Here is a 16,087-nt window from a genome sequence, read left to right as displayed (position 1 = left end):
GGGATATAATCAAATAGCCCAATAGGGAGGGAAAATTTTGATACACACACACCCTCCCCCCAAAACCACATTCTACTGCCTAATCAAAGACTTATTTAGTAGCTGTGCGGCACTAATGCCTCAGTCAGTAGATAATATATCCAACTGATAATGGCTAAAGAAGGTATGTCTATGATGCTTCCTTACAAAGCGAAGACACTGTCTCTGACACTTTATGCCCATACTTTTTGTAGGCAAATGGTCAACACTTTTTCTAACCCTAATCTTCAACCTAACCCTCCCCCCTGGTGCCTAACCAGAACCGTCAGGGTAAGTGCCTAACCCGAAAAAAAAACAAAAACACGAAAGTGTGGACCGTTTGGGCGTGGACTATTTTTGTGCCAACCTTTTGTCCATCGACCTATTGACTGTCTATCATCTGGTATCCATCTAGACGTTGTCGACCTTTTTACTATCCATTTATAGTCCGGAACCCAGTAAGCAGCAAGTACTCAGTCAGTTCTTGAAATTTAGGTTTTGGAAGCAGGAAAAATAGGCTAGAGTAAGGATCTGAGTGACCTTGACAAAGGGGCAAATTGTGACGGATCGATAACTGGGTCAGAGCATCTCCAAAACAGCAGGTCTTGTGTGATCTTCCCAGTATGCAGTAGTTTGTACCTACCAAAAGTGGTCCAAGGAAGGACAACCAAAGGCTCATTGATGCACGTTAAGAGCCAATCTGGTCAGATTCCAGAAAAGAGCTACTGTAGCACAAATGTTAATATTATTAACAGAACGCAGACAGTGCATAGTCACAGACTGCCCATGCTGACCCAGTCTACCATTGAAAGCCTACAATGGGCACCAGAACCGGACCGTGGAGCCTGGTCACCATTTCTTTTAAATTATGTGGACGGCTGGATAAGCGCGTGCAATTTACCTGGAGAAAATATGGCACCAGGGTGCACTATGGGAAGAAGGCAAGCAGGCAGAGGCAGTGTGATACTCTGGACAATGTTCTGCTGCGAAACCTTGGGTCCTGTCATCTGTGTGGATGTTACTTTGACATGTACCACCTACATAAACATTGCTACAGACCAAGTACACCCCTTCCTGACAATTGCATTCCCTGATAGCAGTGGTCTCTTTCAGCAAGATAATGCGCCTTGCCACACTGCAGAAATGGTTCAGAAATTGTTTGAGGAACATGTCAAAGTTCATGGTGTTGACTTGGCCTTCAAATTTTCCAGATCTCAATCAGATTGAGCATCTGTGGGATGTGCTGAAACAAACAAGTCAAGCAACGGATGCCCCACCTCACAACCTAAAGTACCTGCTGCCAACGTCTTTGCACCAGATACCGCAGGACACCTTCAGAGGTCTTGTGGAGTCCATGCCTTGACGAGGACTTGCACAATATTAAGCAGGTAGTTTTAAGGTTATGGCTGATGTGTGTATGTGCATGAGCTAGCCAGCTTAATTAGGCGGCAGTTATCAAAAAGTAATTTAGAGAAGCATCAACACTAAATCTTCCATTTTTTTTTATACAAACTCCCAAGTTCATAACGTTAAAGGTAAATCTTATACAAAACCAAACTGTTATGCTCATGGAAATGTAAAGTAGGCAGCTATTTTGAAGTGGGAATGGTGGTAAATATGGGATAGCAGATTTTTATACCACATAAGGCTTGTTCTTGCAAACAGCATAGTGGTCAGCATTTTCTTTTTAATGCAAGGTGCTCGAATCTAGTGCAATATTCTTTTACAAAATACCTCTTAAGTTAATCGTAATGCATTTACCGGTTACTCTTCATTTAGACATTACTATTTTCAGTACAAAAACTGCATTCCAGAGAGAATCATACATCAGAAACTCTTCTCACCTAGTCAAAACCATCTGAAGTAGGTTTTTTACACAATATATTACTAGATTAGGGAGGGAAGAGGGGACATCACACACAATAACAAAAAATGAACACATTGCAAGCATTTCAAACCAAGATTTTTATTTTGGTTTACAAAAGTTTGCCAATATTTACCATACAACAGTATAAAAGAAAAATATATATTATAATGCTGCTAAAATATTTTCCCCCATGTACATCATAGTAGCCAATATATTTTTAAGTTTAATATCTGAACAAAACTACTCCTTTCTACAATAAATAATGTCAAAGGAGGTGTACAAAATATTTCAGGTAACAGGGAAAAACAAGTGAAATATTAAATAGTTTTACAAATGGGGGTTTTGGCAGCATAAACAAAGCATTATAATTTACAATTTTTAGTCGAGCAGGGAGCTTTTGGGGCGAGCTAGCTTGAAGGGGAGAAAAAAAACAGATTGCTTCCATATGATCTTACCTGCTCATTGCACAGATGTCTAAAAATAGAAATATGGATTTTCGTGCTAAAAACAGACAAGTGATGAACATTTTAGCAGGCGGAAGCCAAATGAACAGTGCTTTAAAGGCAGCACAGGGGAAAGAGTGAGGTCTGCAAAAATTCATTTCAGCCCTAGACATGGAAAACCAGAAGGTTTTCCAGTGACCCGAGTGACCAGCAGCAGCTTCCCATAAAGCAGTTATAGAACTGGCAAATATCAGAAACACTACATGAACATTGCGGAAGCCGAAGAATGCAGTAGTGGGATGCCATAGTCAATTGTAATGAGATTTAAATAGGATTGGAGTCTTAGTTAATTCTAATTGGTAATTTCGGTCTCTAAAATTTTATATATTAAGTTAATTATGTACTCAATTCACAAATGTATGCAGAACAAAAAAAATTTATTGCTCTTCAACTCCCATTTATTTAAGGTGATCATACATACTGTGAGATTAGGCAATTGGACGAAAATGACCAAATTGGCAACATTTTCAGGAGGTTCATTACTCAAGCTCGGGTCCGAAAAGGACACGCAGCCTCTTCAATTTACTGCAGCCGGACATGATCTGGCTGCTAGTCAGTCTGAATGCCTGATCTTGCACTATGTAGCTAAAATAAATAAGGAGAGCACATGGTTAGCATGTATGACCTACTTTAGAAAACACATTTTATATGTAGCTCTGTCAAATACAGCTTTTTAGGATGTACAAAAAGATGGCAGTCCAACCATTCTGACAGTTGTTGCTGGCGGGGGCAAAAGAGAGGTGTTTAACATTAAAGAGTTATACAAGGTCGCCTTCTGTCCCGATAATGGTACATTAGTTGGGCCCACCATTCTCTGCGTTTAGCAGAGTGATGGCACTTACATGAACCTCTATCACCTTCAGCACTGCTACCATGCTCTGTAATGAGAGACAGCAGCACTAAAGCTTTTAATAATTCAAGCCTCTGTGTTAGAGCTCTTTTGCTATAGACCAGTGCAGTAGGCAATCTGCAGGAGGTACCAGCCACAGGTTGGTGCAGAAACACTGCCAACTACAGCAAATAGTGGGAGTTTTATGGTAGGGACACAAAAGCAGCATTACTGGGAGAGTTAATTTGCAAGCCCCATAATACAAAGCCAGTCCCCTTAAACGCTGACAAATATCTGGGGGTAAATGTAATAGAATGAGAGATGCAAGCATCGGCGAGTTTCCAGTATGCTGTCTGCCTGCTGTTTTAAAGGTGGTCTTTTAAAACATCAGACTCATCAGGAGCACACAGATACCTGCATCTCGCAGGACTTTACGTTAACCCCTTAATCCTTGAAAGCAATAACAGATTTAGGTTACAGACCTTAATTTAGTAAATAAAAATAGCTACATTACAATACAACATTTGAGAATACTGCGTTTCATAATTCTATACTGATCATGGCAATAAAGTTGTTTTTACATCAAATAATCCACCATAAACTTTAATGAACCTGTGCTACATTAATTTTTAGCAGAATAAAATTAGAAGAGCTATAAATTGCAATGTATTGTTTGCAGTTTTAAAAAGAACTGATTTTAGTAATTACCCTAGTGTTGACAAACCTGTTATGTCATCAAAACAACCCAGCACCCATAAATGAAGTGATCTAGATAATTAATACAGGTACATCCAGTCGACATGTAAACATATACAGTATTTGAAGTGCACAAATGAGGAGGAAGCCAACAGAAGGATGAGACATTTGGACAAAGTTCAAGTTTAAGCAATATATAGGCTGCAAAACAGATCACTTATCTTGTATATATTCATAATGCAATACCTAAAATTCTACCATTGTCACCAACATTGCAATTTAAAGCATACAAGTTTTATCGCAGAAAGAAATAAGTGCAGTGCTCAATTTAGTGCGATCATTTGTGTAAAACAGATGAAATGTACTGTGCTGTTGAAATACTGTACGAAGATAAACAATTTTGGTAAGCTTGTGCAGTGGTGTGCAACGTGACTATTTTCACTTGAGGCCAGGAGAGCGAAAAAAAAAAAAAAAAATTCCCGGTTTAGCCAGTGCAGCACTGCAGAAAAAAAATAAAATAAAAAAAATCCAGTTGCAAGAGCATGTAACAGATGTTTCCAAAAGCAACAACCTCTGAAGGGAAAAAAAAAAAAAGTTCTTTATTGCAAAGACTTTGTGGCCCTTTGGAGCAAAATCAGACTACCATATTTGTCCAGAATCAGTAAGAAATTACGGACCCTACAACCCCCACTGTACAAAACAAATCTGGAGAGATATAGCTTTGGTTTATGGTCCCATGTCAATCACTCTTGTTGGGACTATTGCATTGTAAATTGGCAGCGTTTTATCAGTGTCAGAACATAAATAGTTCATCTCCATCTGCAGGATTCAGCTCCATTCTGTCCCAGTTGAAAGGAGAAGAGCATTCTTCAGTCTGAAGATCACTTACACTCACTCCAATATCAAGAACCTGAGGATTGGTTCTGGACTCTGCAAGTCTGGATGATAGAAAAGCTAATGTTATTTGCTGGGGGAATAGCCAAGCACAAACACAAAAATTACACACATACATATATCTATATATCACATATTTCACCTGAGGCAATAGTATAATTGTATAGTAGAAAGTAATGATGTCTAGACCACCACCATCTGATCTGCAAAGCTCAAAATGCATCTCTGTAGACCATTAGCGTAAAATAGTTTATACAAGTCATTTACAGTAGTACAGTGGTTCTCAAACTCGGTCCTCAGGACCCCACACAGTTCACTTTTTCCAGGTCACCCAGAAGGTGCACAGGTGTATTCATTACTCACTGACATGTTTTAAAAGAACAGGTGCAGCTAATTATTTCACTAGTAATTATGTGAGGAGACCTGCAAAACATGCACTGTTTGGGGTCCTGAGGACAGAGTTTGAGAACCTGTGGAGTAGTGGTTCTCAGGTTCCCCAACAGGTCATGTTTGAAAATTCCTGTCTGCAGAAGCAGATGGGAATGTTACTGACCAGTAACAGATCAACTCATGATTAAAGAAAGCCATAAAACATGACCTGTTGGTGGTACTTGAGAACCCCTTCTCTAGAGGCTAAATGGAAAGGATAAAATGAACCAGCAATTTGTATATGTATTCTGAAAGCAGAATCTGCTAGAGATGCTGGTGACTGGAACACATTTTAGGCTTTCCACTAAAGCTGGGTATACACTAGAAAGATGTTGCGACTCAGTGATATGGATGTAATATATTGCACTGCCATACACCCCACATGATCCGTTGTAAGTAGTCATGCAGAAAATCAGATTGGTGTTACACACTAGTGCAGATTGGGCATACCGTATAGAGCAGAGGTCTTCAAACTTGGCCCTCCAGCTGCGGTGGAACTACACATCCCAGCATGCACTGCCACCTTTTTGATATAACAGCATGCTAAAACTATGTGCAGTGCATGCTGGGATGTGTAGTTCCACAGCATCTGGAGGGCCAAGTTTGAAGACCCCTGGTATAGAGTGTGCCCTGCTTTAGAGAAGAGGACTAGAGATTGCGGGGACATGCAAGTATAGGCCAAGTACAATGAGTGTTCACAAAATGCCTCCCATGTTGACCACAAGACACATATGTAGCTGAAAGGAGACAGATTACGGGTGTCAAGATGGGCATCCATTATACAATTTTCTGTCAGATATCTGTCCAATCTGGCTGGTTGGAATGAAAACCTGGTAATGAATGGGAGCAAATGACAAATCTGTCTGCTAAACCAGATAAATCCTGCAAACAGGGCTGATATACAGTCTACTATACCAGGTAAATCCTGAAAATCTTAACTGTGCAAAATTACAAAGGTATATTTGAACTGTTGATTCATATACTTCACAAAAAATTCCAGCTAAATAAACTTATCAGATCAAATATTGCATATGATTGTCTTATTACAGTGCAGTTCTACAATAGGCAACAATTTCCCAAAACACAGCATTAATACACACATTTATTGCATTTTGCCCAAAGTGTATTGTGAGTGTACAGATTGTATTTTGCCCAGCATATAGGTTTATGGATAACAAGTACAATATTATAGATGCAGTACAGCAGCAGAAGTCCTGGTCACCTTCTGCTGTCTGGGGTCTTCGATTTGAGCGGACCCCAGATGAGAGAGGGACCCTGGGCAGTGCTGATAGAAAAGTAGTAAAAGGAAAGGACACTGACCCATTTGTGGTGTTCGGCTATCCTTGTTGCTACTGTAGTGCAAAGACAGGATGCACCACCGGGAAAAGTCGCTGACCATAGAAGGAGAAATACCTTTGCCCAGTGAAGTGCCTTTGGCATTGGTGATCAAGCCCACAGGGTGAAACGTACGTCCTTATCCTCGATTCCCTGGTACAGCGGGGAACATATGATGGCAGCTCTACCTACTACCTTACTGTAAACTTCACTGGGCACAGGTATTTCTCCTTCTATGGTCAGCGACTTTTCCCGTTGGCGCATCCTGTCTTTGCACTGCAGTAGCAACAAGGATAGCCCAACACCGCAAATGGGTCAGTGTCCTTTCCATCTACTACTTCTCTATCAGCACTGCCCAGGGTCCCTCTCTCATCTGGGGTCCGCTCAAAGCGAAGACCCCAGACAGCAGGTGGTGACCAGGAGCCTTTAATGTCATGTAAATCTAAAAATATGTTTTAATTATATCATTACATATAGCAGTAAGAGTGCCCCAGCAAGGGAAAGGTTTTCCTTTTGTACGAGTCACCTCTATAGGCTGCATGCAAGAACAAGTGGTTTCCCCTACAAGGAACACCAACATTAGTGCCCATAGTTCTAGCAAACCTTGCAGCCAACTAAAAGTCCCTCCTAACCAGACTATTGTAGAGATCTTGCATAATTTAATCCCCACTTATTGTGCATAACAATAAAGATTAGAGATAGGCGGCTTTTTGGCTTGGTTCTTCCCGCCAAGTTCAGATCTTTCATGACATCGGCACAGATTTCCATGAAAGATTACATTTTGCCTCATTTTGATATCTGAACCTGGGGGTTGATCAGAGTCAAAACATCTCATCCCTAGAGTCGAACCGCTCATCCCTACTACAAATACCATGAACTTTGGTGGGTCTCCAACAATACCTTGAAAATGCCTCGTCCAATCCATCATCAAGTTCCTATGTAAAGAAGAAAACACCATAGTAATTAGTACACATTCATTGCTGTAGTATAGCAAAAAGAACACATTCCTGTATGAAGACATACTGTGCACTAATAAATGTTCCATTAAAGAATGCTCAGCAGGATAGGGAGGGGGAGATAAATAAAACTGCTCAGCATCTGGTGACAGAGTATAAACAACTTAAGCATTAGTGCAAGGTTCATTTTTATTGTGTATTTGTCTGAACGTTTGTCAAATTTTGAACCTGCTACTGGCAAATCCTCAGTTTCATTCTAACTTGCAAGAGGCTCATTAAGAAGCTAATTTCACAGGTTTTGCAGTTTATCCTAAATGTTATGCTTTTTTTAAATGCTCTGTGCATCTGAAGAAATCTATTAAAAAAAGGGTAATCGGTCTGCCTATTGAAACAAAAAATGTTTTCCAATATGTGGTTTACAAGAAGTGTGTATGTGCAACTTACCCATACTATATTGTTGTTCTCATTGGGGGCACCTTGTTGAAATATACCATCAAAATGATTGTCACTGGCATTGAACCCATCCAAGGCTTTGGTAGCATCATCTAGTTCTAAAAGATTACCTGTTGCTACAATGACACCATGGAATTAGAAGTGGGCACATACAAATCACATAAGGAAGAAAGATTGCCAAGTTTGTGAATACCTGAACACTATTGATATATTTACCTTTCTAGCAAGTAATGTTATCACGGTCATCCCGACATTACTCTGCAAAGATACCACCACCATAAACACATCCAACCAGGGGAGGTGCCAACAGCCACCAACATTTTAACTAGCTTTACCTTAGCCAAACGCATGGCATATCACACAAGGCAAGTCTTACTGCACAGAGGCCACTTCTCTCTCAGGCGCTACGGCCATCAGTCTGTATGGCCATGGTACACTTTGCATCTTACATCATTTGAAAATAAAGGGTGTATTTTTCAAAATATTACACTTAATTTCCCTTAGCGGGGTGAGATTTCAATCCTTATTTTGAGTTCAAGACACCAACAGGGGTATTCAATATGGGAGCGAAAACATCGTTTTAGCGTTAATATCGGAGGTATGACGTCATTATCGCAGGTTTTACTTTTACACCGTATTCAATTTCAAAGACTTATCGCAGTTTTGAAAAGTCTTTGATAAAAAACGGGGATAACTTTTCACCATTGAATAGGTGTCGAAAAAAAGTGCAGAATTGGGGTTTAGGGGTGCAGGCTTAAAAAAAATAGCCTGCACCCCTGGGAATGATATTTAAAAAAAACTGTCAAAAAAAAAGTTTAAAAAAAAATAGGGACACCCCCCCAAAAAAAAGGGAAAAAATTGTATAACAATAGGGAAATAGGCTCAGGGCTATTTTGCAAGTATGCGGCAGGTGTTTTCTAGAATAGATTTATAGCGGCAGGTGCACAAATGCAGACTTTTTAAAAATTTACTTTAGGGACTTAAAAATATGCTAGTACCCATTTTCATGTACCCCAAATTTGATGGGACCACTTAAGAAAACTAAAAAAATAACCTAAGTGCTCTTCTGCATCACTTCTTCAATGTCGGGAAAAAACACCTGCTGCGGCTATTTAAATCCCCGACTTTCAATTAAAGGCTAAAACGGGGGTACCCATAGTGATCCCACATGTTTTTACAACTTTATGGGGTCTTACAATTTTTTTAAGGAAAAATTCGTAACTTTACGCAAATCCAACTTCCAGTTTTCGTTAATTTTATATTTAATACGGGGATAAGCGGGAGCGCGCCCGATACTTTGACGCAGGTAAAAACTCCGATATGAAACGTTAACTTCGACAGTGAAGTTAACGTTTCATATTGAATACCCCTCCAAGAGTTTTTGCTATGCTAATTGTGCGCTATGATGGATACATTAATTACCACCAAATGTGTGCTACTCATATGAAACCCAAATATTTCACAATAACCAGTTTTTACCCCAGGACATTTAATGAACAGAATATCTGGTCTGTTCCACATCAAACTGAACTTCCTATACTAACCTCCTTTAAGACTAGCAAGACTTGAGGAGCCGTCGGACTGAGAACTACTTGCCCCCTCTCCATCAGAGCCAGGCTTCTCTCTCTTCTCTTTACCTGTGTATATAAAAAAAGACAAACACCTGATAGTAATTGCTGCTTAAGGCTAGTCATGAGGAAACTTGTTACTGACATTATGGAAAGAGACTTGAATGCAGAAGAAAAAAAAAAACAGACCAGAAGAAAAACTACAAAAGCACATAATTTAAATGCATCGAGGATAAAAGTACAGGTTATGAATAGTGCTTTGAACAGTGTTACTGGTCATAAACAGGGTTAAGTCCTAAAGCTGGGAATACACCTGAACAGCCCAGTGATGTGATGCAACGATATATTGCATCACCATACAGACTACACGATCCGATGTAGGAGGACGCGATAATATGAGATATGGTAAGAACTTACCCTTGTTATCTCTATTTCTACGAAGTCCATAGGGTTCCACAGGATACCTTGGGTATAGGTGTGACGTCAGTTGCAGGGCACCAAAGAGTTAAGCTTTCAGCCTCCCAGGATGCACTAGGTCCCCCTGCTATACCCCGCCCCCGGGCCAAGGCACCTCAGTTAGTTACCAAGCCATAGGCCGGAGGAGGAGAAGGAAGAGAGAGAACAAAGATCTGGACACATACAAGAATCACATTCTCACCAGAGGGAGACGGAAAACCGGTGACCAGAGCAAAGCCCATCTGCAGCACAGGTGCGACAGGGCGGGAGTCCTGTGGAACCCTATGGACTTCGTAGAAATAGAGATAACAAGGGTAAGTTCTTACCATATCTCATATTTTCTACTTCAGGGTCCATAGGGTATCCACAGGATACCTTGGGGATGTCCCAAAGCAGTATCCTTTAAGGGTGGGGACGCTCCTGTGCAGAAAGGAGAATCCGCCGCCCGAAGGAAGCATCCTGAGAGGCGAAGTGTCAAACCTGTAGTACCTCACGAAGGTATGGACAGAAGACCACGTAGCAGCCTTGCAGATCTGAACTGCCGAGGCACCACGTCGAGCTGCCCACGAAGGACCCACAGACCTAGTGGAATGAGCCTTCAGAGAAGGAGGGACCGGTAGGCCTTCATGAAGATAAGCTTCAGAAATAGCCATACGGATCCAGGCTGCCAAAGTTTGCTTTGAAGCAGGCCAACCCTTTTTACGGAAGCCATAGAGGACAAACAAAGCGTCCGACTTCCTAAACGAAGAAGTGCGGTCAACATAAGTCCTTAAGGCCCGCACAACATCCAAAGAGGCCTCACCCACGGAAAGACCCGGTGAGTTAAAGGCCGGAACAACTATTTCCTCGTTAACATGAAACTGGGAAACAACTTTGGGAAGAAACTCGGGCCGAGTGCGGAGTACTGCCCTGTTCCCATAAAAAACCAAGAAAGGGGGTCTACAAGAAAGAGCCCCTAACTCAGAAACACGTCTGGCCGAAGCAATGGCCAGAAGGAAAACAGTCTTAGCTGTTAGCCATTTAAGATCCACTGAGCCCAGTGGTTCAAACGGCGGTCCTTGGAGAGCCCTCAGGACCACAGCCAAATCCCAAGGCGCCACAGGTGGAACAAAGGGCGGCTGAATGCGGAGAACACCCTGCATAAAGGTGCGCACATCCGGGATTGTAGCAATCCTACGGTGAAACCAGACAGATAGGGCCGAAACCTGTACCTTCAAAGAAGCAAGGCGAAGCCCATGATCTAGTCCCGCTTGCAGGAAGGCGAGAAACAGAGACAGACGAAACTCCCGCGGTGCATAACCTCTCGGTCGACACCACTGGAAGAACGTATGCCACACGCGATGGTATATCCTCGCGGAAGACGGTTTCCGAGCTCGTAACATGGTACGCACCACAGAGCTGGAAAACCCCCGGGACCTCAGCATGGCCGTCTCAACAGCCACGCCGTCAAAGACAGCCGAGTCAGGTCCGGGTGAAGGCAAGGACCCTGAGACAGAAGGTCCGGTCGTAGCGGCAACCGCAGAGGACTGTCCACGGACAGACCCTGAAGGTCTGAGAACCAGTGCCGTCTGGGCCACGCGGGAGCTATCAACAGGAACGTCCCTCCTTCCTGTTTGAATTTCCGGATTACCCGTGGAAGAAGGGAGACCGGAGGGAACAGGTATGTGAACCGGAACGTCCACCGGACGGACAGAGCATCCACCAGAGACGCCCCTTCGTCTCTTGTGCGAGACCCGTACACCGGCAACTTGTTGTTGTGCCGGGACGCCATGAGGTCGATTTCTGGAAGACCCCACCTGTCCACCAGTAGTTGAAAAACGTCCAGGTGCAGGGACCATTCCCCCGGATGAACGTCCTGGCGACTTAGAAAGTCCGCCTCCCAATTGAGCACTCCCGGGATGAAGACCGCTGATATGGCCGGAAGATTGCGCTCCGCCCAAACCAGGATCCAAGAGACCTCTACGAGAGCCGCCCGACTGCGAGTTCCTCCTTGCCTGTTTATGTAGGCCACGGTGGTAGCGTTGTCCGACTGGACCTGCACCGGGCGACCCTGGAGAAACCGCTGTGCCTGCTGGAGAGCATTGAAGACCGCACGGAGTTCCAAGATATTTATTGGAAGCTCCGCTTCTGTCGGCGTCCACCTGCCCTGGAACAAGTGTGGACCCGAAACTGCTCCCCAGCCCCGAAGACTGGCGTCCGTTGTCAACAGGACCCAATTTGGAACCCAGAACGGACGTCCCTTGTTGAGGTGGGTCGTCTGTAACCACCACGTAAGGGACAGGCGAACCTCCTGGGTGAGCACAATCGTCTGGGACTTCAGAGACTGAGTCAGCCCGTTCCACTTGGACAGGATCAGGTGCTGCAGAGGTCTGGAGTGAAACTGGGCGTATTCCACCATGTCGAACACCGACACCATGGAGCCCAGTAACCTCATCGCCGAGTGTAAGGACACCCGGCGGCTGTGCAGGCAACTGCGCACCCTTGACTGTAAAGCAGAGATCTTGTCCTCCGTCACGAAGATCCTTTGCTGTCCCGAGTCCAATAAGGCTCCAAGATGCAGAATCCTCCGAGACGGGATTAGAGTGGACTTCTGCCAGTTGATTAGCCAGCCGTGCCGTTGCAGCAGTGCAATGGTCAGGTCCAAGTGGCGTAACAGGAGCTCTGGAGATCCTGCCACCAATAACAGGTCGTCCAAATACGGTAACATGCGGACTCCCTGCAGCCGCAGAGAAGCCGCCAGGACCGCCATCACCTTGGTGAAAACACGTGGTGCTGTTGCCAGGCCAAAAGGTAACGCCCGAAACTGGAAGTGGTCGCTGCGGATTGCAAACCTGAGGAACTGTTGATGGCGCAAAAGAATAGGGACATGCAGGTAAGCGTCCTGTATGTCCAATGACACCAAGTAGTCCCCAGGTTCCAGCGCCAGAATGATGGACCGTAGGGTCTCCATCCGAAACTTCGGGACCCGCAAAGACTTGTTGAGTGCTTTGAGGTTGAGAATCGGACGATATGACCCATTGGGTTTCTGTACCAAAAATAGATTTGAATAGAAACCCTGGCCCCTCTGGGAGAATGGAACAGGCACTATAACTCCAGCCTGGAGCATAGTGTGCAATACCTTCCGCAGCTCCGTAGCCTTGTTCCGGTCTGATGGGAGACCCGTGGTGAAGAAGCGAGCCGGGGGTCTGTGCCGGAAGGAGAGGGCGTATCCGTGGGAAACCACCTCCAGAACCCAAGTGTCTGTCGTAGTGGTCGACCAACACTGGGCGAACTGTAGCAGGCGGCCTCCCACCCTGGGATCCCCCAAAGGGAGGCCCGGACCGTCAGGCCGCAGGCTTGTCATCTGGCTTGGGGGCCGGACGTCTGGTACTCCATGCCTGCTTCCGGGGCTTGACCGATTTCTTAGGGCCAGCCTGTCGAGGAAACGACTGTGGTTTGGGCCTGCCCTGGGCCCCAGATGACCGAAAGGACGATGGTCCCGAACCAGAAGGAGCAGCGGCCGACGGGAGACAAGCAGATTTGGCTGCCGCCAGCGTGGCCACAATCTTATCCAGATCCGGACCGAAGAGAACTTCTCCGGTAAACGGCAACGCTTCCAGACCTTTCTTAGAATCTGCGTCCGCCTTCCAGGATCGCAGCCACAAGGTGCGACGAGCAGCTACCGCTGCTGAAGAAATTCTAGACACCAGAGTACTAATGTCTAGAGCCGCCTCGTTGATGTAGGTGGCCGAATCACGGAGATTGCCAATCAACTCCGCCTGTTCGGCCGGACAGTCGGATTCAAAAGAAGCCTCTAATGAATCCGCCCAGCGCTCCATCGCTCTGGCAACCCAGCAAATGGCCATAGCCGGCCGTGCTGCCCCCCCTGCAAGGGAATAAGCGGACTTCAGGCAGATTTCTACCTTGCGGTCCGTAGCATCCTTAAGGGAGGACATGGATGGCATCGGCAATGTGGCACTACGGACAAGACGGGTCACGTGAGAATCCACCTGTGGAGGGGATTCCCACTTAGCAAAATAATTATCCGCGAACGGATAAGCCACCGCCAGGCGTCTCTGCGGCTGGTATCTTTTGCCAGGTTGTTTCCACGCCTCCTCTAAATGGTCCACCAACTGACCCGAAAGAGGAAAGACTGTGGCATCGCCCTTCACATCTTTGAAAAAGGCATACTTAGATTTAGCCGCTGGGGGAACTTCGTCCTCAATCACCAAGGCTGTGCGGACCGCCCGAATAAGTCCAGGAATATATACTTTGGACTTAGCATCAGCGTCCTTAGTATGGAGAGGTTCCTGATCGTAAGGATCCAGAATCTCCCCATCATCAGACGTCCCTTCGTCATCCTCATAAGGAGCGGACAGAGACGCCACCGGCCTTTTATGAGGCCGCATCACAGACTCCCCTTGCAACACATCCGACAAGTGCTGTACAGAACTCGTCAGGGAGTTAACCCACGCTGGCTCCTGAGAACCCGGGAGCGGGGAAATAGGGAGACTGTGGGGTACCACCAATTGTCGTGGGAACCCCTGCATGGGTGACGACACCACAGACTGCTGGGACAAACCCATCGGAGTAAACGCGGGCTGCGGAGCTAACTGGCCCACTAAAGCTGTTAACGCCTGAGCGAAACAAGCCCAGGGCGGCTCCTGTACCGGTGCTGTAACCGTAATAGGCCGCGCCATGGACAAACACTGCCGGCAAAGGCCCTCCGCGCTACCCTCCCCCTCCGCTAACGGTACTTTGCACGTGGTACACTGTAGCCGGAGGGGAAAATCACTTTCAGACATGATGGCACCACGTATGTGACCTCTCTCACCAATTAAGTATTAAATAGGCGAGAGACCACCCTGCAGCACCGCACCGCAAGGGCTTTAGCAGAAGAACAGGGACAGTAATAAAGCTGACAGTTTAGAGAAGAAAAGTTACAGGCAGCGCTAGCACAGTCACATACAATGCAGAGAAATAACAATTCCTGCACTAACAGCGCTGATTACTCAACTACACAGACACAGGGCCTGGTAGGACACAGCGCTGCATACACAGACCTGAGCCACAGCGGAGGAGAGGTATGCGGGGGGACCCAGACCACGATGCTTCCGTCCAGCGCTTCCAGCAGCGTTCACCATGCGTTCTGGAGAAGATGGCCGCCGAGGAGCAGAGAGGAGGCTGGCCTGGGGGAGGAGCGCTGCCACAGGACCAGTCGGCAGCATGCAGAGAGGGCTGTGTGCAGCGGGGGAGGCGCCGGCTGTGAGACAGGGAAGGCGCGCTCCCCTGGCATGCATTTAACCCCTGGGACGCCGCAGCGCTACAGCTCTGCTGCGGTCCGCTGTCCCAGGGGGTAGTGGAAGCGCAGGTTGGTCGCCTGGCTCCACGCTGCAGCCAGTCCCCAGGGAGCCCCCTGCCTGGGGACTTAGGACCATGTGATCAGCGGGGACCCACCGCGGGACCCCGCTGCTTACCTCTGTCCCCCTTGAATCCGGCCATGGTCCGGAGCATCTGGGGTCACCGCTAGCTGTGACCCCAGACGCCCACCAGCACCCCCGGATCAGTACCGGCGTTCTGGTACCGGCGGGGTGTAGGGAAGACAGCATGGACGTCAGGACTGACTGTCCATGCTGTTCATCCAGATGTGCAGCCACAGCTGCATGAAGAAAAAGCTTCAGGGGCTCTTCTAGCCCCCACTCCAACAGGTGCACCCGACTCCGGCCGGGCACCAAACTAAACTGAGGTGCCTTGGCCCGGGGGCGGGGTATAGGAGGGGGACCTAGTGCATCCTGGGAGGGAGCTTAACTCTTTGGTGCCCTGCGACTGACGTCACACCTATACCCAAGGTATCCTGTGGATACCCTATGGACCCTGAAGTAGAAATACCTGTACATGCTTCATGTAACACTACCATATCGTCCGTGGAATCGTCCCACTGAATGTGCAGAACATCCAATGGAACAATGAAATGAATGACGTATTGGGGGTGCACACTGGGCCTGATTCAGAGCCGCTTGCAAAAAGCGAGCGCTTGCTCTGAATCAGGGCGGCCGCTTGTTTTTTTCTTAGTTGTGGCCACCTGGCCGCTCGCGTAGTTGTGG

General features: G+C 46.1%; 1 protein-coding gene across 1 annotated transcript in view; it reads right to left on the bottom strand.

Moving 5' to 3' along the window:
* Window positions 1-1,968: 1,968 nt before the first annotated feature.
* The window catches only part of LDLRAP1 (low density lipoprotein receptor adaptor protein 1), a 65,931-nt gene continuing 51,812 nt past the window's right edge, over window positions 1,969-16,087 (bottom strand). The window contains exons 6-9 of the mRNA XM_088462550.1: window positions 9,525-9,617; window positions 7,972-8,096; window positions 7,472-7,506; window positions 1,969-4,851 (exon numbers count right to left, since the gene is read on the bottom strand). Coding sequence (XP_088318676.1) covers window positions 4,707-4,851; window positions 7,472-7,506; window positions 7,972-8,096; window positions 9,525-9,617 — 398 coding nt within the window. The 3' untranslated portion in view covers window positions 1,969-4,706. The remainder of the gene's footprint in view (window positions 4,852-7,471; window positions 7,507-7,971; window positions 8,097-9,524; window positions 9,618-16,087) is intronic.

Source organism: Taudactylus pleione, unplaced genomic scaffold (genome assembly GCF_031769625.1).
Source record: "Taudactylus pleione unplaced genomic scaffold, aTauple2 ptg000007l, whole genome shotgun sequence".
Lineage (NCBI taxonomy): Eukaryota > Metazoa > Chordata > Amphibia > Anura > Myobatrachidae > Taudactylus > Taudactylus pleione.
The sequence above is the reverse complement of the archived record's forward strand: the minus strand, read 5'-3'. Positions and strand labels throughout refer to the sequence as shown.